This window comes from Amphiura filiformis, chromosome 17 (assembly GCF_039555335.1).
Source record: "Amphiura filiformis chromosome 17, Afil_fr2py, whole genome shotgun sequence".
Taxonomy (NCBI): domain Eukaryota; kingdom Metazoa; phylum Echinodermata; class Ophiuroidea; order Amphilepidida; family Amphiuridae; genus Amphiura; species Amphiura filiformis.
In genome coordinates this window covers 55,066,190-55,091,601 of record NC_092644.1, presented here as the reverse complement: position 1 = coordinate 55,091,601, position 25,412 = coordinate 55,066,190, and the positions used below count along the sequence as shown (strand labels likewise).

Genomic DNA, 25,412 nt, shown 5'->3' with positions numbered 1-25,412 from the left:
ACACTTATAGTGCCAAAATGGGCAACCAAATCGCTTCAATTAGGTCTTCATTTTGCAAAAGTTTCTTACTTCTCAGGGGGGGGGGGGTCGCCCAATCTACACGGCCATTTATTGTATTTTAGTATGATAATTTTCGCCCCCTCATTTTCAAAAACCTTCCGCGTGCCCTGTTATATATACATGCATGCATAACAAGTAATAATAATAAACATTTTAACCTATGTGAACAAACATTCAAGACTAGTCAGGTACCAAAGTCTGACAAAAAGGGGATACAGTTACAAACACTTTTAACTTATTTAGTAAATAATCAAACAAACACACTTAAAATAACAAAATCTTTTGATTTATGTTTTTAAAATCAAAACAAATGATCTTTTTTAATTTGTAATATATAATACAATATTACATTAACTAATGTATACAATTACAATAACATCTTCATTTCAATGTGCACGTTATGAAAATACGCATTAAAGATAGTCTTGACTGCATTTACCTTTTTCATGGCCCTGGACCAGACTAACATTTAGGGCCCCTGGCTACCTAAATCCATGTGTTAAACCCAACCCACCACTACACCGCTGTATTTCTCAAGCCTACCTGTACATCACTAAATTGTCCATTTTCCCTTTCTTTTTAATTTAAATTTCACATTTATTTTTATTTTATTCTCACAAAATCAAGTTATTAAATCTGAGATTGAAAATCATCAGGATTCTCTTGCACTCCCTAAAAGAAGCCAAGTAGCATTGCATCACAGATTACCAAGAAAAACTGTTTGGTATAATATCATGACATGACCTACCCTAACTTGGAGGAAGAAAATAAATACTTCGGGTTAAGAAAAGCACCAATTTTTTTCCACTTTGGGTGCAGTTTGAAATTGTATGTATTGGAAAAGGCACCAAAATTCAACCAAATTTGGTGGTTTTTAGCTTTATTTTTTTCTTCTAGGATGATTTTTAGGGAGACGTCCCCATGAAAAAATTTAGTATATCGAGGCAGAAGGTACGGATGTGTTGTACATTAACAAAATGGATTAACTCAACCATTCCCAAATTGTGAGTTACAAAAGGGGTGGCAGGACTTGACAGATTTTGGGGTTTGTTTTAATACATCTCCATGCATTAAAGTGCAGAGTACCATCATATTGGTCATGTAACCCCATTTTTCCAAGGGATTTTGAAATGATATTATATGTTTTTTCTCATTTGTTTGACAGATTTGATTAAATGCTAGCAAAATTCATACAAACATATGATTATTTGCAATTATGCGCTCATCACCAGTGTAAAGCTTCATTTATACTACATCGCTGAGCAACAAGAGATTGGTATTTGCCCAATAAGTTAGCACGCTTTTCCCAACACAACAAAAATCGCTCAAACTCATTGGCTAAAACCAATCGCTATCGCTCAGCTTAAGTAGTATAAATTTAGATTAACTCTCAGCCAGAATTTAATACACAATGTTATTTCCAAGGCATATACGATTACAATAAAACTTTCAGATCAATTTAGGTTGACTTTTGGCCTTTGGACTATAATAGCAAGCATCTAGTTCTAACTCTGTAGGTTTTTTAACTGTAAGTTCTTAATATGAGAACATACATGTATATAAAAATATTTTACATGAAAAAAACACTACAACAGCATTTCAAAAACGTTATCACAATGTTTTTGTTGTAAAATATATTTGTCAAACATTTTTCCAAAATATTTGGTCAACATTTAATAACATAATGTTAGAATGTTTTGCAAAATTTTCAAAAATTTAAACCTTTTCTGTAAAACGTTTGTGTTTGCTGGGACACTGTTGCTGAAATTACTTCCATCATAAACATACTTGTTTGCAGAGTTATCTTTTATATATGTGACACGATCTGGTCCATGGGGGCCAAAGGAGGCATTTTTGAAAATGCAGTTACTGTAATTATTACATTATACATACAAGGATCATTCACTGAAAACATGAACGGATTAGCATACTTGGTTCTAAAGTTATGAGGTTTTTTGATGTCTATTTTCTTAAGTATTTATGTATTGTTTTTTTACTCTATGTTTTTACCTTTATCTCAATTTCAAATTTGCTGCCTTTGGGCCCCATGGACCAGATCGTGTCACATATAACACCAATTTGCATACATATTTTATTGTTTATTTTTGCCTCAATTTAACAAATCGCTGCTTTGACATGGTGGGATCTGTTCACATCACATTTGTCTTTGACGATTTTCATGGATAAACTAGTTACTCTGTTCTTTGTCTTGTTGATTTGGCTGCACTTGTTGGGCCTCCCAGTTCCTGAGGATTGCTTTACGCTTTCGTTTAGCATGGGAACGAGACTTGCTGTGAGCTGTAAATGAAGAAGAAAATACAGAGAATAAGAATCAGTTAACCAATTGATTATAAATCAGCTTAAATCGGGGGATGAAGGTGGCACATGACGGTCAAGGTCGTTGAACAAAAGGTGGATATTCCATGTGTTTTAAAGTGGATCATCCTCCTGCATATGAAAAATATTACGCAGGGCCTAGATTTTGACGAGTATCACAGAATTGATTCTCGTAATGATTCTCGTAAGATTCAGTTTCACATTGCATCATACAGTAAGTGCAGTGACTATGATGGATTTTGATTCTCGCAAACCAAAACAAAATCTAGGCCCTGTTATGGTTACTACAAAATGCTACCAGGTGAGTTGCGAACGACAGCCACTGGTCCAATCTAAAGCCAGGGAGCAAGTTAATAAAACCTGTGATCCATGATACATGTACCAGGGTTGTAGCCAGCCCAAGTTGAGTGCCATCTAATTTACTATCAGCAAACGCCCTCTGGGACAGGTATTAATGTGCCAATTATTGACGAACCTGTGTTAACTACAAATTGACTTCCTAGGACAACAATGGCTGCCATGAATAATAGAGTGAATGCTATGGCGGTGTATGTTGCTGCAAAATTGCAGTTTTATATGCATGTAGACGTGCAAACTTGTACATTTTCATTACTAACGTCTGTACATAACCACATAATACTTGTTCAATTTTGTGCCAGTCTGAAGGAAGCTTATTTTCAATAAGTGACGGGGTAGTTACAACCCTGTTACATACACACATACACACCTCACAACCCCCATCTTCAAACATGGACTAAAGTAAAATGTCAAATGTGCACAACATCAAGCATGTGCATTGTACCTTCTGCAATATAATACACAATGAGTGGTTAGTAATACAATTAATTTGTACAAAGAGTTTGGCATTTTACTTTATGTACACAACTTATCGACCATGGAATATTTTACAGCCAACATCTTTCAATCATGCATTGAAATGTGTATCTGTGCAATTTACAGTAGCCCAGGGCCTGTTTTACAAAGACTTACGATTGATCTTATGATTGATTTAATATGGGTTTATGTGTGGTTTTTGTGAAAAACCGGCCCCAGTCTTGACTTTAACTGGGGACAGTCCATGCTCTCTGTGTGGTCCCCCATTGGATAGTAGGGCAGTTATCCATCTTTGGAGGTTATAACCTGCACACACAGATACATGTACATACAGCATTTGCTTTGAATCACTGCTCCTACAGTCTCTCACTAATAAAGTTGCAAGTTGCCAGTTGTATCACACACTTGTTTATAAGTACCTTGTTCGAATCCTGTTATTTCTTACCTTGCCATTGTTGCCATCCCACTATCACTTTTCCCTGGCATACATCACACACATATGTTGCTTTCCTATCCACTTCATGACTGTCCTCTGGCTCAGGTTCATAATGGACTGGTTCTACAGGAGGATTCTTGCCCTGTATAGAACAGGTAATATCAGATATGAGATATTAGACTGATGCCCTCAGTCTGTTTGTGTTACTGTTGACAAGACTGACACACATAATTTACTGTGTAATTTTTGTGAAAGATATTTTGTGTGTCCAAGTTAACCTTTTAGCCTGTTTCTCAAATAGTGCAATATATTTTTGAACATACAGCAAAAGCTTGTAGAGATGGCTTCAAAACCCAACTGCCAGTGGTCTGCTGGCACCCTGGCAGAACCAGGGAATGGGCCAGATTTCTATTGTTGAAATCAATAGAACCCGGTTAACCTCCGGTCACATGACCAACCGATTGTAAACATCACTACGCTGAATGAAGACGCTGTGATGGTGTTGCAAGCTACGTCGCTGCTAATCAAGACTCTGAAAAAGGTAACTTTTTAAGCAAATATCAAAAATGACAGAGTCCAATATCAGTATCCATGCTGCTAACTTGTACACTATTTTTCTCCTCACCTGTAACCAAGCCTGTAGAATATCTAATGCTGGCTGTAGGACTATCTCATCCCATCTACTAGGATCTGTTGTATTTAGGCTGTACACTGATGGTGCTGCTGAGCCTGGCCCTTCATAACAAAACAAGAAAAAATTAATGTCAACCTTTTCATACTTTTTTAATTGCTGTGAAATTTATTAATATCAAGAACTCTATGAAACTTAATCACACACAAGTGCCTTGCTACTAAATACTTTCTTGTTAACTAACACAAGAAAAGGCACTTGTTGCATTAAGCTCCAACAAGTGGCTGCAACTGATATACAGGAGAATATGTCATTCAATTTTGAAAAGTGCAAAGTTTCTTTGCAAGAATAATGATAACATTTGTACATAATAAAGAGTTCAAAATAAGAGGGGCTCTCAAGCTAAAAGCCAATGAAAATTGATGAGGGTCTGTAGATTTTCAGACCTAAGAGCCCAAATGGACTATTACACTTGAAATCCAAACACCCCCTATGGAAGACATGACCTTAATCTTCCACACATGGAATTCCAAATGGGATTATCTGAATGGGTGACTCCATTTGAAGTCTACACCCTCTGTGTTTAAGATAAGGTCATTTCTTCCATATGGGGTGATGTATTTGAAATAGCCCAACAGCCCTTGAAACCCTCACCTCTGAAAAGTTGGGTTTCCTTCTAACTCAATAAATAACCATAAGCCATAAAGCCAATAAATAACCATAAGATATACTCAATTCTCAGATTTTCAGGCCTGATTGATGTCTGAATGAATGGCCCTTGAATATGTTGCCTTATTTGATTTCTAACACTGGGTATGGGGTAGATATGTCTTTTAATACTAAAATAAACACACATTGTTGACAGGACATCTGATCTGATTTAGTGTATTTCTCTTCATTAAATGTAATCCTTTTGCAAACTAAAAATTACATTTCACCATTTGTGCACTGTAATTCTGGTTTGATATCTTGAAAATACACACAATCATTTATACTTCTCTTGTAACAATTAGTTCATCCAACTTTCCTGCATGACTATTTGGTTTACTTTGACATCACATTTGACATAAACCACTTACTTTTCACAAATCTGTTGCGAACCCATTTATTTTGTCTCCTTGCGTACTGCCGTGTTGCTATCTTCATTTTCTCCACTCCTTCTTTGAAAAGTTTCAGCCCTTCATCAGTTGTCTTTTCTTGGTCCGATAGAATCAGGTAATCATGGAATTCCTTGAAGCCGATTGATTGGAATATGCCATTCACATACTGCTCCTCTTTTCTATACAAATAGACAAATGGAATAATAAATTTAATTATCCCTTTTACCAAACTTTACATTATATTTCTTTCAAATCATTGCAATTCCACCAATATTTGATGTCTGGTTAAAAAAACCTTGCAATTGCATGGTCGATCTTTTAATTTTTTTTTTTTTTTAGAAATTACCTGCACACTCTCTGCATTAAATTTTTTTCTTCATTTTTCAAACACATACAGTGACTTCCAGTACATTTCACAAATCATCACTCAAATGGTTTCATATTCTTTCTATCTTTTCAAATAAAACTATAGTCTATACAGTATAAGATGGAACATGAACCCATCCATTAACATTTGTTATCTCATACACCCTGCCCAATGGCATGTTCCATATTTATCTAAATGATATTAACCTGAAGCAATTTTACTGTAGTTGGCAACATGCCCTTTAACACCCTCTTGTCACACTTAAACACACTTTGTAGCGTTCGTTAGGTCACCTTGTCTATTGCTAGCTAGCTAGCGATGATTAGGTCTCTATTCAGCCTATTCAATAGTACAGAATTGCGACGTTCAGCATCAGGTCAGACCGGGGTCATCAGGGTTAGGGTTAGGGTCTTAGGGTTCATTGTTGATCAGAGACTATATTATACGTATTCACTAGTAATAGTATATTGTGTGTATGCGCTTTATTCTGTAATCAATAAGTATACTAAACAGACTCCTTTACTCATAGCAGTGGTATAGGGTTTGGGCTATGGATCCATAGGTTGTTGGTTTGAACCCCAGTCAATCTTTGGTAGTAAGTAAGGTTGGCTCTCCAACACAACCCTAGTAAGCATTCGTTAGGTGTGAAGAGGCATCGCTCTGGAGCGCTTGTTAGGTCCCTAATCGAAGCGCACTAAAGTGTGACAAAAAGCTGCCTTTACCCCATTTATGTAAGATCCTTGATACCTTCCCAACAACACAGTGCTCAAAAATATGGCAGGACATACACTTGCTTTTGGGCCCTGCAGGCCCTTGAATTTTTCTCACCAATGCCAACAAGATGGACTCATGCAAAAGTCCCATCATTAATCCATTGATCAGTTATTTTGAACCCTAAGGGCCTGAATGACCCTTAAATATTTTATCTTATTTCAAGCACTGCAACAACTCCTTGGCCCAATACATCAACCTTTGTCTTATAATGAAAGACAGAGATAAAAGACTAAATCGCGTCTGATGTCATCTGTCAATCAAGTTCCCTATGATTCTTGATTGGTCAATAGCCCCTAAAAGGAAGGTCAATTTATCTGGTGCCAATCAGAGAAAAGGAATAGCAGAAAATGGCGAAAAAAATTACGTACTTTTACAAGGCAAAAAGCAACTTTTCTAGGCATTGTTGACATGATGCCTTCATGAAAGAAAGTTTCCTACTATAAAGACCTAACTTTTGAGATGGTTTGTCTGTTTGAAGGTGCAAAATTAACAATAAGGCGCCCAGTTTTACCGCCGCGTTCAGCAACTCATATCATCATGACACTTGTAAACAAACCATGCTCGAGTTTGATTGACAGATGACGTCAGACGTGATTTAGTCTTTTTATCTCTGTCTTTCATTATACCTTACATCAGCTGATATCAACATGTGTCTTACCTTACATCAGATGACTCAAGTCTCTTCTGGTTGTGCTGCCTATGGAAATCAGCCAACTCTTCTACCAATCCTTGCTCTATCATATCATCTACTCTAGCATCCAATCTCTGATGAAGCACTGAATGGACAAGAAAAGCATGGTCAAGAGACTGTTATTTTTTTCCAATAATTCAATCAAACTATGCACATTGAATACAATAAGTATTTAGTTCTTGAATGAATCCTTCAAATCTAACAATTGAGATTTTAAAATGTCATCTGGGATATGTTTTTTTGCGATGAATGAAAAACTGAGCTTTCTTAAAGTGACAACTATAATGTTTCTTGCATACTAATACTAGTGCAACTTCTGATATTTCCTGTACAGGTACATGCATGAGCAAGCAAATTCATTCCGCAATACTCAGGGAAAAGAATTATTTTGAGAGGGCGCTTATTATTTATTATTGTTATGAAATTCAAACTGTACATTTTGTATGCAAAATAATGCTACAATTCAATATGAAGGAGTATGAACTGTGGAGTAAATGATGCTGTCAATAAAACTTGATGGCCACATTGTCTTTCTGTGATTTAATTATGAATTTTGACCCAAATTCAGGAAAAAAAAGTAAACTTAAATGGCGCTTAAACAAATGTAAGTTAGAACTTCTCAGGGAGTGCTACAGTAGAAATTTCACTTGAATGAACACAGCCTGACATAGCGTGATGATTTTTTGCGCACACTGCGTGATGTACACCAGCGTGTGCGACTGTGCATGTGTAACACGGAAGTGAATCAAACCATGTCAACTCAATTGTGATTGGTTAGTATTGTATCCAAGGTTGTGTGTTCGCGTTGTAGTTTGAAATACACAATATACGATCACAGTTGGGTCGAAAGCTGTTGAAAGCTGTGATAATTCAATTGAAATTCCTACTGTTCGGTAAGGAGCGTTAATTAGGTCAAACAATGTAGCTATAATGTTCCTATCTTGAGTATCTGCTTGTAACCACAATATCAACAAGTTGTGATATCTGAGTGGACCTGTTCCTACCTTCAGTATCTGCTTGTAACCACAGTATACACAAGTTGTGATATCTGAGTGGACCTGTTCCTACCTTGAGTATCTGCCAGTAGCCACAGTATACACAAGTTGTGATATCTGAGAGGACCTGTTCCTACCTACAGTATCTGCCTGTAGCCACAGCATACAAAAGTTGTGATATCTCAGTGGACCTATCCCTACCTTGAGTATCTGCCTGTAGCCACAGTATACACAAGTTGTGATATCTGAGTGGACCTGTTCCTACCTTCAGTATTTGCACATAGCCACAATATACACAATTTGTGATATCTGAGAGGACCTGTTCCTACCTTCATTTTCTGCTTGTAGCCACAGTATACACAAGTTGTGATATCTGAGTGGACATGTTCATACCTTCATTTTATGCTTGTAGCCACAGTATACACAAGTTGTGATATCTGAGTGGACCTGTTCTTACCTTTAATATCTGCTTGTAGCCACAGTATACACAAGTTGTGATATTTGAGTGGACCTGTTTCTACCTTCAGTATCTGCCTGTAGCCACAGTATACACAAGTTGTGATATCTGAGTGGAACTGTCCCTGCCTTGAGTATCTGCCTGTAGCCACAGTATACACAAGTTGTAATATTTGAGTGGACCAGTTCCTATCTTGACTATCTGCATATAGCCATAGTATACACAAGTTGTGATATCTGAGTGGACCTGTTCCTACCTTGAGTATCTGCCTGTAGCCACAGTATACACAAGTTGTGATATCTGAGTGGACCTGTTCCTACCTTCAGTATCTGCCTGTAGCCACAGTATACACAAGTTGTGATATCTGAGTGGACCTGTCCCTACCTTGAGTATCTGCCTGTAGCCACAGTATACACATGTTCTGATATCTGAGTGGACCTGTTCCTACCTTCAGTATCTGCCAGTAGCCACAGTATACACAAGTTGTGATATTTGAGTGGACCTGTTCCTACCTTCAGTATCTGCCAGTAGCCACAGTATACACAAGTTGTGATATCTGAGTGAACCTGCTCCTACCTTGAGTATCTGCCTGTATCCACAGTATACACAAGTTGTGATATTTGAGTGGACCTGTTCCTACCTTCAGTATCTGCCTGTAACCACAGTATACACAAGTTGTGATATCTGAGTGGACCTGTTCCTACCTTCAGTATCTGCTTGTAACCACAGTACACACACGTTGTGATATCTCAGTGGACCTGTTCCTACCTTCAGTATCTGCTTGTAACCACAGTATACACAATTTATGATATCTCAGTGGACCTGTTCCTACCTTCAGTATCTGCCTGTAGCCACAGTATACACAAGTTGTGATATCTGAGTGGACCGGTTCCTACCTTAAGTATCTGCCTGTAGCCACAGTATACACAAGTTGTGATATCTGAGTGGACCTGTCCCTGCCTTGAGTATCTGCCTGTAGCCACAGTATACACAAGTTCTGATATCTGAGTGGACCTGTTCCTACCTTGAGTATCTGCCTGTAGCCACAGTATACACAAGTTGTGATATCTGAGTGAACCTGTTCCTACCTTCAGTATCTGCCTGTAACCACAGTATACACAAGTTGTGATATCTGAGTGGACCAGACAAAGAGCTAGCACCAGTCTGTTGATGTTGTCTTGCTAATAGTTCACTGTGACGTATTCCTTGCTGCTCATACACCTGTAAACTCCTGAAAAGAAGAAAACAAATATTACATGTACATACATCACAACTTTTACAGTAAATCACTGCTAATCTGATCATACTTGGTCTTGGTGACATTTTCTGGCTATACTACATAGAAAGTTGATTCAAGGGAATGGTAGATATAGATCTGTCACTACAGAACCACTGCAATCAATGCTGGGATCAATGCGCATAACTATATACCACTCACCATGCAGGTGATATTCGTACTGATGTCAACATAAACTTTGTATAACACACTCAACTTTTGTTTCTTGATTTCACTAACTGATATACAATGTAGTTTGTCAAGCATTGGACTGTGTTACAAATTCCTTTAATTTCCTTTAATTTTCAAAATGCATCATGCGATTCTGAAAATATGATAGTTTGCTGTTGGTCTACTTTGAATAATGCATAAAAGTGCAATGAAGTTATACGATATTGTACCAATAATTTCTATGATTTTGTGAGAGCACAAAGTTATGAGCAAATACTTCACCAATGAAGATATGGTCAAATAGCATCACATATTATACAAAACCCTTTGTGTACCTTATGATCTTTCGCCTGTTATTTGGATGAAGACCATTAGCTCTTTCTGGATCAATCTCTGCCAGGATACCATGCAGTGTGGCATTGTCAGCAGCATCAACATCAACCTCCTCATATTGCACACAAGTTTCCTGTGATGTTCCCGCACCATTGTCCACATCTGGACATTCTGACAAAGAAGTTCTGCTATCAAGAGAAGTATCAGTTTCAATTACAGATTGCTGCTTCTCTGTCTGATGTTCTTGGGTGACACCAGTCTGTTCTTTGATGTCACCCTTGCTGGAGTTCCTCAATGTACCTGCTGCTTCATTCTGCTCTGAAGCAGTTCTTTGTTCACTTGACCCTTCTTGCACTCTGTTTATCAGATCACATTCACTTGCATTGCTGGCAGTCCTGGATTTTGGATCTGCTTCTCCAACAAGATCTTTTCCACCAGACGTTACCTTATCAGCACTCACATCTGAAGCAAGATCACCTGTCTGCAAGGTCTCACATTCTCTGTCTTCTGAAGCACTTTGCCTTGCAACATTACTATCACTTGTAGTTGCCTCTTGAGAGGTATCCCTCCTTCTGATTCTCAACTTCTTAAATGGTCTTTCTTCCCATACTAATGTATCAGTGTCAGTTTCCTAGAATTTAGAAATAACACAATATTTTTATCATAATATAAAAATACAGCAACATTTTTCTTTTGTGACAAAGGCATTTATAATGATTCATAGGAATCTTTTCATCAATAATTGCAAGTCACTTACAATACAGGGTTACTGTTTTGTGTTTTAATCAGTTTTTCAAAAAGAAGAGATCTTTGGATGAAGAATCTTCCCCAAATCTTGTCTTTGGGTGACAGGCATCTTGACCTTGTATTCCAATTGAATTCCATCCACCCCTATGGAAGACATGACCTTAATCTTCTACATAGGGAGTGTGAATTTTAAATGGGTTTACCTGAAATGGGTGACTCTATTTGAATTCTACACCCACTGTACTGGAGATAATGGTCAAGTACCTTCACAAAATAGGTAAGATTTGATTTACCTGGTGTAGCAGAGCAAAATGCTCCCCATTTTGAACAACCTGTATAAACTGCTTCATAAATTTCAACTTGTATAGCAATTTTTTACAATGTAAGCATTTGCTAATCATAAGAATATCACTTAAAGGGGCATTTCGTGATCCACAGCCTCATCCCCCCACTTTTCCCAAAAAAAGTTGAGATTTTTACACCACTGGATACCTCTGGCTACATAATGTTTATGTACCAAATATTTCTTGCAGATTAATTCGTTTGGCAAAAATATCGCCAAATTTGAATTTCGTTCTGGTGCACCAGAACGAAATTACAACACATTGTCTACACGGTTGTTTGATGTATATAGAATTGGCTTCATTATTAAGTAAATGCAAACTATAGGTGGCGCTATTTATCCTAAATCACAAGTAAATGCAAACTATAGGTGCCGCTATTTATCCTAAATCACATTTCTTAATTTGTAAGGGGGAGATGATCATTACTGCCATTAAAATAGATGGAATAGGTGAAACAAGCAACAAAGAAATTTTATAAACATATTTCATCAAAAAATAAATGGAATTATTTGTATTAAAAGCTTGAAAGAGTAATTTCCAGTAACTAAATAGCGCCACCAATATTGCCATAAATGGATACATTTTATATCCAAAAAGCTTTAAAAATGCTGTAAACGTGAATAATTTTGTAAAAGAGGTGAAATTAAAGTTGAAAATGACTCAAAAGCATATGTATATATTAGCATAATATCGCTTTTAGCTGATTAAGTTGGGTTATACATGATGTTTTGTTTACAAAACCAATAAATGATCACGTCAAACAACCGTGTCTATGGAGCAGTGTAATACACATAATCATGCATAACTTGCAAACGCAAAATCGGAATCAACTGAACTTTTGGAAATAAGCTTTTTTCGTGGATATCTACTGAAAAATGTTATAAAAAGAGGATGCTAGGATCACGAAATCCTCCTTTAAATAATGTTTTCGCTAAAATTGCTATGCAAATTTTTCATTTTTTAAAGTACATCGAACCCTGGTAGGTAATCACAATATCCAGCTGATCAATTTTTCTTTTTGGGCCAGTAATTTTTCAGAATTACTGGCTAGTGAAATTAACACACCCCCAGTAGCTAAGCACTTCATTTGCAAACCTTTGCAACACTTATGCTTTAAGATTCCAATTAACATTAAATATTGGTGCCTTAATTAAGTAACACTCCAACAGGGCAGCTTTCCCATTACAATATGATTGCGCTATACAGAATCTGAGTTCTCCCATCCTAATTTCTTTGAACTAACCTCTCCAATGAGTATATTCCATAGCAGTGCCTCAATGTAGTAGTTGGTCCCACCAACAATAATGGGTAACTTGCCCTTGTGAAGCAGTCCATCGATGATTGGGATGGCTTTGTTGCGGAAATCTGTAACTGTGTAGTAGCTGTGAGGATCCACATATCCAATCATGTGATGTGGACATTGTCTTTGTTCTGCTTGTGTCACTTTGTTTGTGATGATGTCGAGTCCACAATACAACTGCTTAAGACAAGAGAAAACAACAAAAGATTGTGTACATTACCAGTGGCGGCGCCAGGAAAATTTTTTTCGGGGGCATTAGGGGGCAAAGTGAATTTCAGGGGGCAAAATCAAAAACATTTGCGCAAAATTACCGCAAAAAGTGGAAATGTTCGTAATTTTGGGTTTTTTCTGGGGGCAACAGGGGGCAAGAGTTCTGACTGGGGGCATTTGCCCCCCATGCCCCCCAAATGGCGCCGCCACTGTACATTACATGAAGTGGGATATGTAAGGCTAGAAGTTTGTTGTATACATGAATCTTTTGGTTCTTTTTCATTTACAGAATCACACACAACATCAATTACATCATACAAGAATCTAATTGGATTATCCCAACGATCTACTCAGAATATCACATATTTCACAATTATTTATATATATATATATATTTTTTTGGATTAGATTTTTTGATTGTCAAATTCAAAAATGCTCACTAGTTTTAGACTTTCGCCATCTTGGCTGATGGCTTCTTCAGACTGACCATTGGCATTGTGATCCACTTTTCCTGCGGTATCCCTTGGTGGCTTACTTCTTATAAGTGGATCATATACATGGTCTAGATACCGATGTCCCTGTTGACTGTTTTGTTCCCCTGCCTTCTAATCCAAGGCTACTGGCGGAACATTTCAATACTGTAGACACCACAGTTAAGATCAAGTTTACCTTTGAGGAAGAGTGCAAGGGCAAGATCCCATTCTTAGACACAATGATTGTCAGAAAGGAAGATGGAACAGTAAAGCTCCAGGTCTACAGAAAGAAAACTCATACAGATCAATACTTAAATTTTGATTCACAACATCCACTTCATCAAAAGATCGGCATCATAAGAACACTGCTTGACAGAATGCATTCCATCATGACGGAAGACAGGGATAAGGAGGAAGAAGAGAGTAGAATCAAAAAGGCAGTCACCAATTGCGGTTATCCAAAGTGGGCGTTTGATAAGACAAAACAACAAGTAGAAGGCAAAGCGGAAGTGAAAAAGAACAAAGAACAAAAGAACACCACTCAGGAGACAGAAACTAAGGGTGTGGTGGTAATTCCATACATGGAAGGTTTATTGGTAAAACTACAGAGAATATTTCACAAGCACAAAATATCAATCACCATAAAACCGCATAATACACATTCACCCAAAGGACAAAGTCAATACCACCAAGGCCAGTGGGGTTGTCTAAGAGATTGGTTGCAAAGGGTGCGCGACTGTTGCGACAAGTCATACATTGGCGAGACAGGCTGTCCATTTGGAGTGAGACTAAAAGAACACCAGAAAGATGCGGAAAAAGTCACAAACAGAAAATACACCAGAAAAAATAGGACAATGTCAACCTAAGAACTAAAAAAATCCGCCATAACTGACTACATCACAATCAAGAACCATGTTATCAATAATTGAGGGGAGCCTAAGTTACTCGAGAAAGACGGAAACCAACAAACAAGACTGATCAGAGACGCAATTTGGATTAGAAGGTCTGAGGGACATCGGTAGTTACTCTCTAGACCATGTATATGATCCACTAATGGTCACTCTGAAGAAACCATCAGCCAAGATGGCGAAAGTCTAAAACTAGTGAGTATTTTTGGATTTGACAATCAAAAAATCAAAAAAAGTTGAATTTCTACAATCCTACAAATACATCTGTTTCATTTTGATTATTATTGCAATTGTTATTACTTTTTATTTGAATAATATTATCATAATTGTTGTAGTTGAAATCGCCAATCCTCATTGTAATTAAGTGTAAATTAAATTATTTTGATGTAATAAATGATGTATAACATGGTCTCTGAACGTAATATTAAAAGGTTGCACAAAAATTTAAAACAGGGTCAGCGGTTGTGTGTTTTTTATAATTCCTGTCGATCATACTGCTGTTTTTCCATATTAAAACTATTGCAACTATAGAAGTGCTGTGAAACTGATTTCTATTTGGCAACATTTTTCTTCACTTGTGACATGTATACATTTCGTACGCTTTTCATCAGAATTGCCTTCGGTGATGTTTGATTCTGCATAAAAGCAACACATAGAGTACTAATAGGTAATTATAAAATAGCGAAAATATTTTAAGGATACCTTTGGATTCCTGAATTGTTTTCTATCTTGCAAGCTGTGGTTTGCTATATTATCAATCATGGTTATACTATATTCATGATTTTGATTAAATTATACTTAGAGGAGATTGGGGTTAGTTGAAACATTTTTCACAAAATCGTCTTTTTAACGCAAACCGATTACTTTCAAGAAACACTAACCATATCAGTATAAACATATACATACATGCTACAAATACAGCCTTAAACTTTATTGGACCTGCTTATGATTATTCATATAATCAAATTTGAAAATTTGAAAAAAAGTGTTTCAACTAACCCCACCCCTGGGGTAAGTTGAAACATAGGGTGGGGTTAGTTGAAACATGGCTTGTAAAAATTTCAAAATAATTATTATTGTGTTGTTAGGGTTATACTTCCCTTGAAGGCACCCTTTAACATACAATCAGTGTGAAAAAATGAATAAATAAATATGTGGGAGTGCGGGTCAATACTTTGGACACAAGGTGACGAGTGTCACCATGGACCAAAATATGAGAAGCCTAAAATATTATAAAATGTACTTTCTGTGTGCACTTTTTGCTTGTATTATTGCTTTTTAACCATATTAAAGCAATATTGAAGAAATGGTAAACATGTTACAAATTTTTAAAAAGTCAAATTTTTAACCATATTTTTCTATGCAATTTTCACGTGTCAACTAACCCCACCTCAAAAGTTTCAACTAACCCCGATGCCTATTTTCACATTTCAAAGTTCATTACACAAAAGAAGAAATACAATAAAACTTTTATTTAACATTATTCTGGGACTTACTACTAGTGCTTATGATACTCAAAAAATAATCCCCTGAATCTTCAAACAACATGGAGATAACGCATCTTTTCTGAGGGGTATAAAAATTAGTCAGTAAGTCAAAAAACAGATATTCCTTTCCCAAGCCAACACAGGTGGGGCATCAGTGCTGTTGCTAATTTGGTGGATGACCCTTACTAATACCTATTACTAGGTGCCAGTATTTTACCAAATTAATTTTTTGTGTCAGAAAAAAATACAATGTTTCAACTTACCCCGCGTTCCAACTAACCCCAATCTCCCCTACCTATCAAATTTGGGCATATGGTTCTCAAAAATTATTATTTTTATTTTTACTAAAAACAATCAAATACAAGAACAATATTGTACCACTCTTTTAGTAAAGTCTCATTAATGTTTGTATGCAAATATGCGTCATTTAGGCTTGATCAAATTTTATATTGCTGATACTAACGATTGCAAAAACAAATTTACTTAATTGATAAAATATTCTCATCTTGTCTATGAGAAACTAAAATGGTAATGATAATGAGATTTGGGTAAAAGAAGGGTACGATTGCTTTGTATCTTATTGTTTTTATTACATGTTGTTAAATTTTGAAAATTAACTTGAACATTCTCTGTTTATGCCAGGCTCCTATAATTTTCAATGATTCATTTAATGCTATTTAAAATACTTCTTATTTGCCAGGACAATTTGAAAGGGTTTCGGAGGTCCATTGGTACAGTGCGCGACGCAGCTATGGTCCAAACTGCTGCTTCCACATTTTATATAGCGCAATTACAGATGGAATTCTCTCTCACACGAAATTTTTAAAATTCAACATCATTTGATATATGTAATGAAGAAGCATCTTTCAAACTTATGCATTGTTTTTGGAACCTGCATCAGTAATTTTGTATTAATTCACATCTATTCAATAATAGAGCTACTTCTCTATTTAATAATAGTTAATGTTTAATATTTAATATTTATTTTTCTTCAAATATTCATGCAAAGAGTCGAGCACAGACTCTTAAGCTATTTTCACTACAACTCGATTCCAAAACTGTGCATTTATTCTGCATATTCTAAGTACCATAGCTCATAAATACTCTAATGAACTTTAATGAGTTTATATGAAATGACACCTAACCTCTCCTACACAGCTTTCAATCCCTAGTATGAAAAATTAGGCCTACAAACTTTGACCCTGTGGTTCTTCTAACCATTTTAGATCTTAGGGGGTAGGAACAACAAATTATTCATGACGATGCGTGAGATTTTACTCATTTTCCAGCTTTTTGTGTGAGATTTACTACCTAGGCGTGAGATTATACTACCTTGGCGTGAGACCGTGAGAAAGTGACCCAATGCGTGAGACTCACGGCCAATGCGTGAGAGTTGACAGCCCTGATAAGAGTGTGATATTCCTTCAATAGTGAGAATGCAAATTCAGACAATAGAAATCGCACAATAGTGAGAATTCGCACTATTTGCATATATGCTCCCCTACTGACTACTACTACTAGCCTCCTCTGCTCCGTAACGATAGCCCCATATTGAGTTATCAGTCTAAGCAATCTCGATCTGAGTGCTGCAAGCAAGATTTCAGTTATTATCATAAACATAATGACATCTACGGACCAATCTATATAATAATACGCTATTCTCTGTCTCTCTGTCCCTCTGTCTCTCTGTCTGTTTGTCTGTCTGTGACTGCTAATGTGAGGCCATCGTAGGTCATACGGGCTCAAACTTGGTGGGTGGGTGCAGCTTGGTATGAGGAAGAACGAGTTTATATTTTTTAAGGTCAAAGGTCAAGGCGGGTCAAGTTCAATTGAAGTCTAATTTCATATTGCCCCTATGGAGCTCAAACTTGGTGGGTGGGTGGACCTTGGACTAACAAACAAAAGTTTCCATGGTGACCTTTTGTCAGACCTACGGTTAAGAGGTCATAGGTCAAGAAAGCGTAACAAATTCAAATTGCACCTATGGAGCTCAAACTTGGTGGGTGGGTGGACCTTTCACTAACAAACAAAAGTTTCCACAGTGACCTTTTCATCATACCTACGGTTAAGAGGTCATAGGTCAAGAAAGGTAAAATTTCAAATTGCCCCTATGGAGCTCAAACATCGTGGGTGGGTGGACCTTGGACTAACAAACAAAAGTTTCCACAGTGACCTTTTCATCATACCTATGGTTAAGAGGTCATAGGTCAAGAAAGGTAACAATTTCAAATTGCTCCTATGGAGCTCAAACTTGGTGGGTGGGTGGACCTGGGACTAACAAGCAAAAGTTTCCACGGTGACCTTTTAAGTCATACCCTACGGTTAAGAGGTCATAGGTCAAGAAAGGTAACAATTTCAAAGTGCTCCCATTGAGCTCAAACTTGGTGGGTGGGTGGACCTTGGACTAACAAACAAAAGTTTCCACGGTGATTTTTTCGTCAGACCTACGGTTAAGAGGTCATAGGTTAAGAAATGTCAAAATTTTCAATTGCCCCTATGGATCTCAAACTTGGTAGGTGGGTGGACCTTGGACTAACAAACAAAAGTTTCCACGGTGACCTTTTCTTCAGACCTACGGTTAAGAGGTCAAAGGTCAAAAAGGTAAAAATTTCAAATTGCCTATGGAGCTCATACTTGGTGGGTAGGTGGACATTGAACTAACAAACAAAAGTTCCATTGTGACCTTTTTTGTCACCTACGGTGGAGAGGTCATAGGTCAAAACACAAAGATTTCAAATTGCTTATGGAGCTCAAACTTGGTCGGTGGGTGTAACTTTGGCCAAGGAAGCCCAGGTTTGAGATCTGCAAAAGCCAATAACTATGACAGCCGAGAACCGCGAAATACGGGTAACCGCCTAGTATCAAATAATATCATAATGATATATGTGACCGTCCACCACAAACCGCTCCTAAAATCAGGAAATTGTATTCTGAGTCTACAAAATGTGCATAAAGGTTGTATTCATATGTACCTCAAGTTCATTTAGTTGGTCCTACATGTTTCTCATTTTGCTAGTGCCAATAAAACACCTTTTAAACCAATCGTTAATCCTACCGGTATATATATAATTGTTGAAGAGGATAATAAGCTTCTACCTGTTTATAGAATTCGTAAATAGCTCTAGTCTTTGTTTACTTTGGCTAAATCCTGTTCAAGTGGTGGGTTAACCAACAATTAACAATGAGAGGACATTCCTGAACCTTGTTGACTTGGGGATGATTTGAAGTGAACGCCATGACCATTTGATATTTGCCATGGGCTTTGAGACAGCATTTTTTAGCCTATGCTAAGATATGTGTAACTCACTGCATATCGTCAGCCTGCTACGCTAATTGCTTAGGTCATTTTTTGTAATTTTGAGAACAAAGAACAAAATGTGGTTCAAGCATGCATCAGTTACGTAATCACCCTAATTATTTCAGATTATTCCCTTTTATTAGTATCATTATCGTGACCATGATCAACTCCAGGATGACCTGGAATGGGGAGTAGTACTGCAGAATTACCTTCACAACATTCTATTTAGTGAAGGTAAGGCTAAAATTCCACCCAAAAATATGAGAAAATATGAGTTTTTACAACTCAAGTGAGACTACTTTTTTAAGCTTCTGGTGCCGAATATAGGAAACCTTGATGTGTATTCACTGTTTTGAAAGCTTAAAAATGCACCTTGTTAACTAGCAAATCCTCGTGTAAAGTCCCACCACCCATTTTTGGTCATTTTTCACCCAAAAAAAGGGTGGGACTATACTCGCGTCAGTACGGTATTTGAATAAAATGCAAAAAACATTGATGGTAAAGGAGGGGACACATTTTTTTTGACAGGCTGAAATCTTAAAATTGGAATAACACATTATTTCTCCACAAATCACACTTAATTATCATCAGCAGTTCCTATTATGAAATTTCATTAGTTTTCACCACTCTATCAGTGTGGGAATATATAAAATTAGACAAAGTCATGATTTTGTATTATAAACCGAAAAGGAGGGGACATTTTATGATGTGGCAAAAGAAAAAAATCTAGTGAATTTCAAAAATTGTTTCTTATCCCTACAATAGTTGCACCTTGAGCTATTAAAAATGTAATTTAAAAACATGGTACCTAACTACAAAAATATATTGCAGATAGAATAATGCTGTAAAGGAGGGGACATGGTTTTTTTGACATCACTTGGTAACACTCTTCCCTACTCCGCCACTTGATGTACAATCATGATTTTTGGTACTTTGAATTACAGGATACAAATGAAACTTTTCACCCATTCTGCACAATTTGGAAGGGTTTTAAATTGATTTATAGTGCTTCATAAAATCAAATGTAAAGGAGGTGACATTATTTTCAAGATTTTTGACAAATCTTACTTTGGGTCACATTTTTTCTGTAATTCAAATGTGCAAATGATTTTAATTTCAAAACTTCAGTGCATATAACTACATTTAGAAAAGTCATCCAATAGTCAATTCAAAATTCCTTTACTATATAAATTAGAGCTTTTAAAATGTGCTTTTCGAAGATGGAATGTCAAAAAAAGTGAACTTTTCACCATATAATGAAAACCCTAAGGCATTGATGTGATTTCTTTTATGTGTGATTCTAAGAGGAGTAGACATACTTCATTTATAAATTAAAAGAAATCCTTCAGCTTCTTTCATTTAGCAGCAGGATGCTAAGAAACATGGATTTTCAAATATGTACCCTGATTGTGAAACAGCCCTGTTCCAGTTGTCCAAACACTAAAGTATCAGAAGGATCAACTGCATGTGCCATACATGATCATGACATGATGATTGATGGTAAGCTTAGTAAGGATTTTACGTATTCAATATTACATTCGCATGGACGGTAATTTTTTGCGGGCTCGCCACGATTCTAGCGAGTAGATTTCTTGCAATATTTGGCTTATTTACCATCCAATTTATATCCTTCAATATACCTGTATATCTTTTTACATATCCAGCACGGTCAAAAAAAGTTTTTTGAGGTTTCTGATCATCACGATGAAACACTTTTTAAAAGACACAACTTACTCAGTTTTCCCAGCCATTTTGTTTACCCGTTGTTATCGACGTGACCCGGAAGTAACTGATTAGTCCCTACCCCCCCCAGAGTGCAACATGGCTGTATCGCGAACATGACTTGACGACAGAAAACGGCTGTAAATGAGGTGGGTCATCTGGTGACTTGCATTGTTTCATCACCGAACACGCTTGTCGGACGTAGGGGGGTTGATGGCTTGGAAATTATCTTTTAAGTATCAGAAATTCCAAGACCAAGTTTAATTTCTGTTTCTGTTTACGTAACTTCCCTTGGGAAACTCAGTATTACAGACAAAGCTGCACCTACACTAAGCTGGTTAGACCAGTTACATTTATTTAGATGAGAAACGTTTTACGTCCAAGTTAATCAGTCATGCTGGCTGACAATTTACTTGGATACATGAAGATAACTATGATTTGGAGATCAGATATGTGAGTACCAATTTCATATAAATTGACTAGTACAAGGAACTTATACGATGTCCTCATTCACAAACTGATACTATCTGTCCATCGTATAAGACTGTTACCGTATGGCAGCGTGTTGAAGGAATATTACACAGTCAAGAATAGGCTCCATCATTTTTTTATTCAGATCCCTCACAGTCTCCCAAAACATCAAAACATCAAAAGCGTTGCACGTATACTTACTTAAGACTGTCCTTTTTCACATAACGCAGACAGAGTAGGGCCAACTTGCCTAGAAATTGTTACATTTTGGCAAGAAATATCTCTGTGTAATCCTATGTCATGTATGTAAGTCCCACATCACATCGTTATCGGTGATCATGGTTTTTTTCTGAAGTTTGGCTGGTACCCACCAGCGTCATGCACGTGACGTGACACAGCTAAAATAATTGACCGGAAATCGGGGATCATTAAAACGTCAACAAATTTCAAAACACAGAAATCAGTAAACTCATGAACTTAATGGCGAGCGGTCCGAATTTTGAGCCATACAAGTTTACGTGGTGAACTAGTCCGAATAATCAGACCCAGAACAAAAAAATTTCTGACATGATCCTGTTCTGGGTCTGAACTGTTTCCATATGAAATCTTGATGGCAAATTGGACAATAGAAGCACAGGTAGACATGTCCACATTGCTTATTATAGAGGGCGACATTCAATCCAAAAAGTTTGGATCACAGTAGCTCACAGTCAATGGCTTAACTGTGTAATCCCCATAGGGAAATACAAAAATTTGAAATTTCGACACCAGAAACTTGACGACGTAGTCTAAAATGTGCTGGTACTTTATCCTTGATACAGAAGTCAGCATGCAGTGAAAGTTAGATTTCATAAAATAAAATCGCCTTTGTTTAAAATGGACCATCGTGGTAAAAAATGATGCATTACATGCTTTTTTTGTACAGTAAGTCATTGTAAGGCATTGTCAATGATGGTCACAGAAAAGTACAGTTTTTTAAAAACAGACATTTGCCCATAGCTTCGCTAGTTTTTGACCTACAGACATGGTTGACCCCTCATTTTTTAAGTTAAATAATGACCTTGTTAAACAAAATAATTTCTATGTGAAATATCCTACTTGAAAATTTTGTGAACATGCCTAGCACAGGTATATTCGTCTCAGTGATACTTGAGTGTTTGGACAAGCGGAGCGGTCTTTTGTCTACCTCTCTGTTTGTAAACAAACCAGGAGGTCGAAATCGTCCTACTCGCCGAATACGAAAGTCAGTGTAATCATGTATGATGTAATAGTGCGGCACTAGTGGTGAACTATAAATTGACTGAATTGCAAAAAAAAATGTTGAAATGTTTGAGCTGCGCAAAACGTAAATCCCATTGACACACAAAATGGCATTAGCCAGTCTCTGTGTACAAATGGCGTACACGAGACTGGCAAGCGAGTAACATGGTAAGCTTAACATGCCGGTGAGTATGCCGGGGTTTATATGTAATTCCATTATTACAAAATACACTACCTGCATCGCATCAGCACTAATAATCTCTCCATTTAGTTTTCTTCCCATTTCAATAGCTAATTTTGATTTACCTGTGCCAGTAGCCCCTAAAATTACAACTATTGGCAGGCGCCGAACAGCCGTAAATACCGTACTGGGCGCGGCCATTTTGAAAATGGCTATGTTTGTTACTAGAAAATTCCTTGCAAGTGCTGCAGCACCAACAAAATTTTGAGGAGGATGCAAAAATGATGGAGAGGGAGGGGATGCACTCGAACATGCGGCGTAACATAGGGGCATGGGGGGCACGTGCCACCCCCTCCCCATCGATCTGAAATTTTAGAAAATCCCATAAGAAAATTTCTGGAAAATGGCCTGTGCTCCCCATCAGACCCGGTGCCCCCCCCCCCATCAAGTTCGGTGCCCCCCCCCCAATATGATGACCCACTCGATTTTTTCAAAACCTCCCCCCCCACAGACACACACCACCGCCATATCAACAAGAAATACACGCCAAGTTCAGTTCAACAGGCGCCTCAGGCTCAACTTCGGTCTTCGGGTACGGTTTAAATGTCAAATTCCGCAATGTGTATTGGTCTTTCGTCCTGCTAACCTAAAAAAAACATCAATGTCAGGCAAGTCCTCTGGCCAAATGTAATTCATTACTAAAAGAAACATGGAACAATTTTACGATGGCAGAGATGGCACATGATCCGTTTGACATACATCATCAGGACATGAGACCTGTATAACCTGAGCCATTGAACACAATTTCAAGAAACTTCTGCTTTGTCTCTTCTGATGAAATAATAACCTTTTCTTAAAGTGTTAACATACACGTCGATGGAGAATGATGAATGATGATGTTGAAGATGATCATATGACATCATTCAAAGATTAGGGTCTACAGTGATCAGTGACAGTGACCGCGTCTTGAACTTCTTGGTATGTGAGCGGGAATTAAGAGTGTCTGGGCGATTTTTAGGGAGTAATATTTGGCGAGTATAATTGTCTGGAGTTCGGGTTTTATGAGCAGGGAAACTTCCCTGATATGCGTCAATATAGGGCCAATGTAGCGTTGTGTTCAGTGGGATGATCACCAAATCAATATTCTTTTGTGTACAGACCAATTTGTCATTTTCTCATGGTTAAAACGTCATCATGCATTCAACATTATTTGCCAAAAATTATGATAATTCTACCCTAGCCATAATAGTTTACTATACTCGAATTTTCGCAGCTAGTGGTGAATGCATCAAACATGAAGTATACTATACCATGTCAAACTATTAGTATATTGCACCATAGACCCTGGAAATATTTCCAGGGTCTATGATTGCACAGCGCCTCATTTTGAGCAAAAAACCTTCCTAAAATTTCAGCAATTGCAATATTTTTCCCCGTATTTTTCATCTTTCACAACTATCACAAAACAAAAAATGGGCACTAAGTACATCAGCATTCCTTCCAATTTCCAAACTTTTTTCCTTTTTTTCCCCATTAAAATCAACCGTAATGGTCAGCGAATGAAAACACTAGTTATTTGTTCAGGTTAGACCTGATGTGTCATCTATTCTTTAAAAATTAAGAAAATAACAAGCAAACAAAAATGTTACCGACACGCAGCCTTTCTTCGTGTTTCAAAAATGCTTGTTATCATGGTCATAAATAAGGGTATGTGATTGTACCATGTGTGTCCTTTTTCCTGTTCTTCTTTCTTTTTCGTCTTCTTGGTTCAGTCGTTCTTAATTTTAGTCACTCAAAATACAAGCCTTGTTTAATATTATATTGTGTTTGGGAACGGCAATGTTCTATGAACTATTTGCCACGCATAAAATTAATTATATATTTTATAATAGCATACAGCTGCATATATATATGCAATCATTGATTTTTATGCACTTTTAATGTATACGCAGAAGAATACCAGCAATTTTGTCCTTTTACGTTTGTGTAATTAAAATGATATAGAGAATTAGTAAAATTATACTGAATCTATGAATAACATCCAAGAAACACTGTACAATACGACTGTTTATACCATTTTAAATGTCATTCGTATTAATTGGTCCTACTCCCCCAAATAGTCCGAAGATTTTTCTATTAATAGGTCCCATAATAATTATACATTTAATGAAAGCTTGATTCAAGGTGCGTGGTGGTCACATTATGATCTTCATCCATGGCGTTGTCTTTTTAAAGACAATTCTTGTTTCATTGTGTTTTCTACTATATTATATTGAAGCCTACCAGTAAATTTCTAAATGTTTTGAGTGCATGAGATGCCACCCTGATATTTAAGATTTTTAAGCCATTTTGTACTTTTTAGCCTATTTTTGACTATTTCCGTCACATATGTCATAAAAGTTGCCTTGCCCCCTCAACCACCCCGCCCCCACTGCCCTCTGAAAAAGTCCTGGCTATATATATATAGGCCCTACGGTCATTGATCCCATAATGGACTTATAATCTATGTAGGCCTAACGTTCTAAGAGAACGAAGCGTAAGATCTGCAG

General features: G+C 37.0%; 1 protein-coding gene across 4 annotated transcripts; it reads right to left on the bottom strand.

Moving 5' to 3' along the window:
• Nucleotides 1–1,408: 1,408 nt before the first annotated feature.
• On the bottom strand, nt 1,409–23,075 carry LOC140138009 (tRNA dimethylallyltransferase-like). Of its 4 annotated transcripts, none has more exons than XM_072159839.1 (10): nt 22,918–23,064; nt 12,797–13,030; nt 10,465–11,093; nt 9,825–9,913; nt 9,003–9,056; nt 7,198–7,315; nt 5,378–5,577; nt 4,293–4,402; nt 3,677–3,809; nt 1,409–2,358 (listed from the first exon to the last, which is right to left on the bottom strand). In XM_072159839.1, exons 1-10 carry the CDS (start codon nt 23,062–23,064, stop codon nt 2,249–2,251), a joined length of 1,824 nt encoding a protein of 607 aa, XP_072015940.1. In that variant the 3' UTR covers nt 1,409–2,248. The 4 variants fall into 4 exon arrangements, with proteins under 4 accessions (XP_072015940.1, XP_072015939.1, XP_072015941.1 ...); XM_072159838.1 differs by lacking the exon at nt 9,003–9,056 and adding an exon at nt 8,939–8,992; XM_072159840.1 differs by lacking the exon at nt 9,003–9,056 and having other exon boundaries at nt 9,771–9,913; nt 22,989–23,075.
• Nucleotides 23,076–25,412: the final 2,337 nt, after the last annotated feature.

Coding starts and splice junctions, on each gene's coding strand:
- LOC140138009 (XM_072159837.1), bottom strand. CDS start 23,064: ATGGCCGCGCCCAGTACGGTATTTACGGCTGTTCGGCGCCTGCCAATA. Junction 13,031..22,917: donor TTAGTGCTGATGCGATGCAG/GTAGTGTATTTT, acceptor TGTCTTAAGCAG/TTGTATTGTGGACTCGACAT. Junction 4,403..5,377: donor TCGCAACAGATTTGTGAAAA/GTAAGTGGTTTA, acceptor TTTGTTATGAAG/GGCCAGGCTCAGCAGCACCA.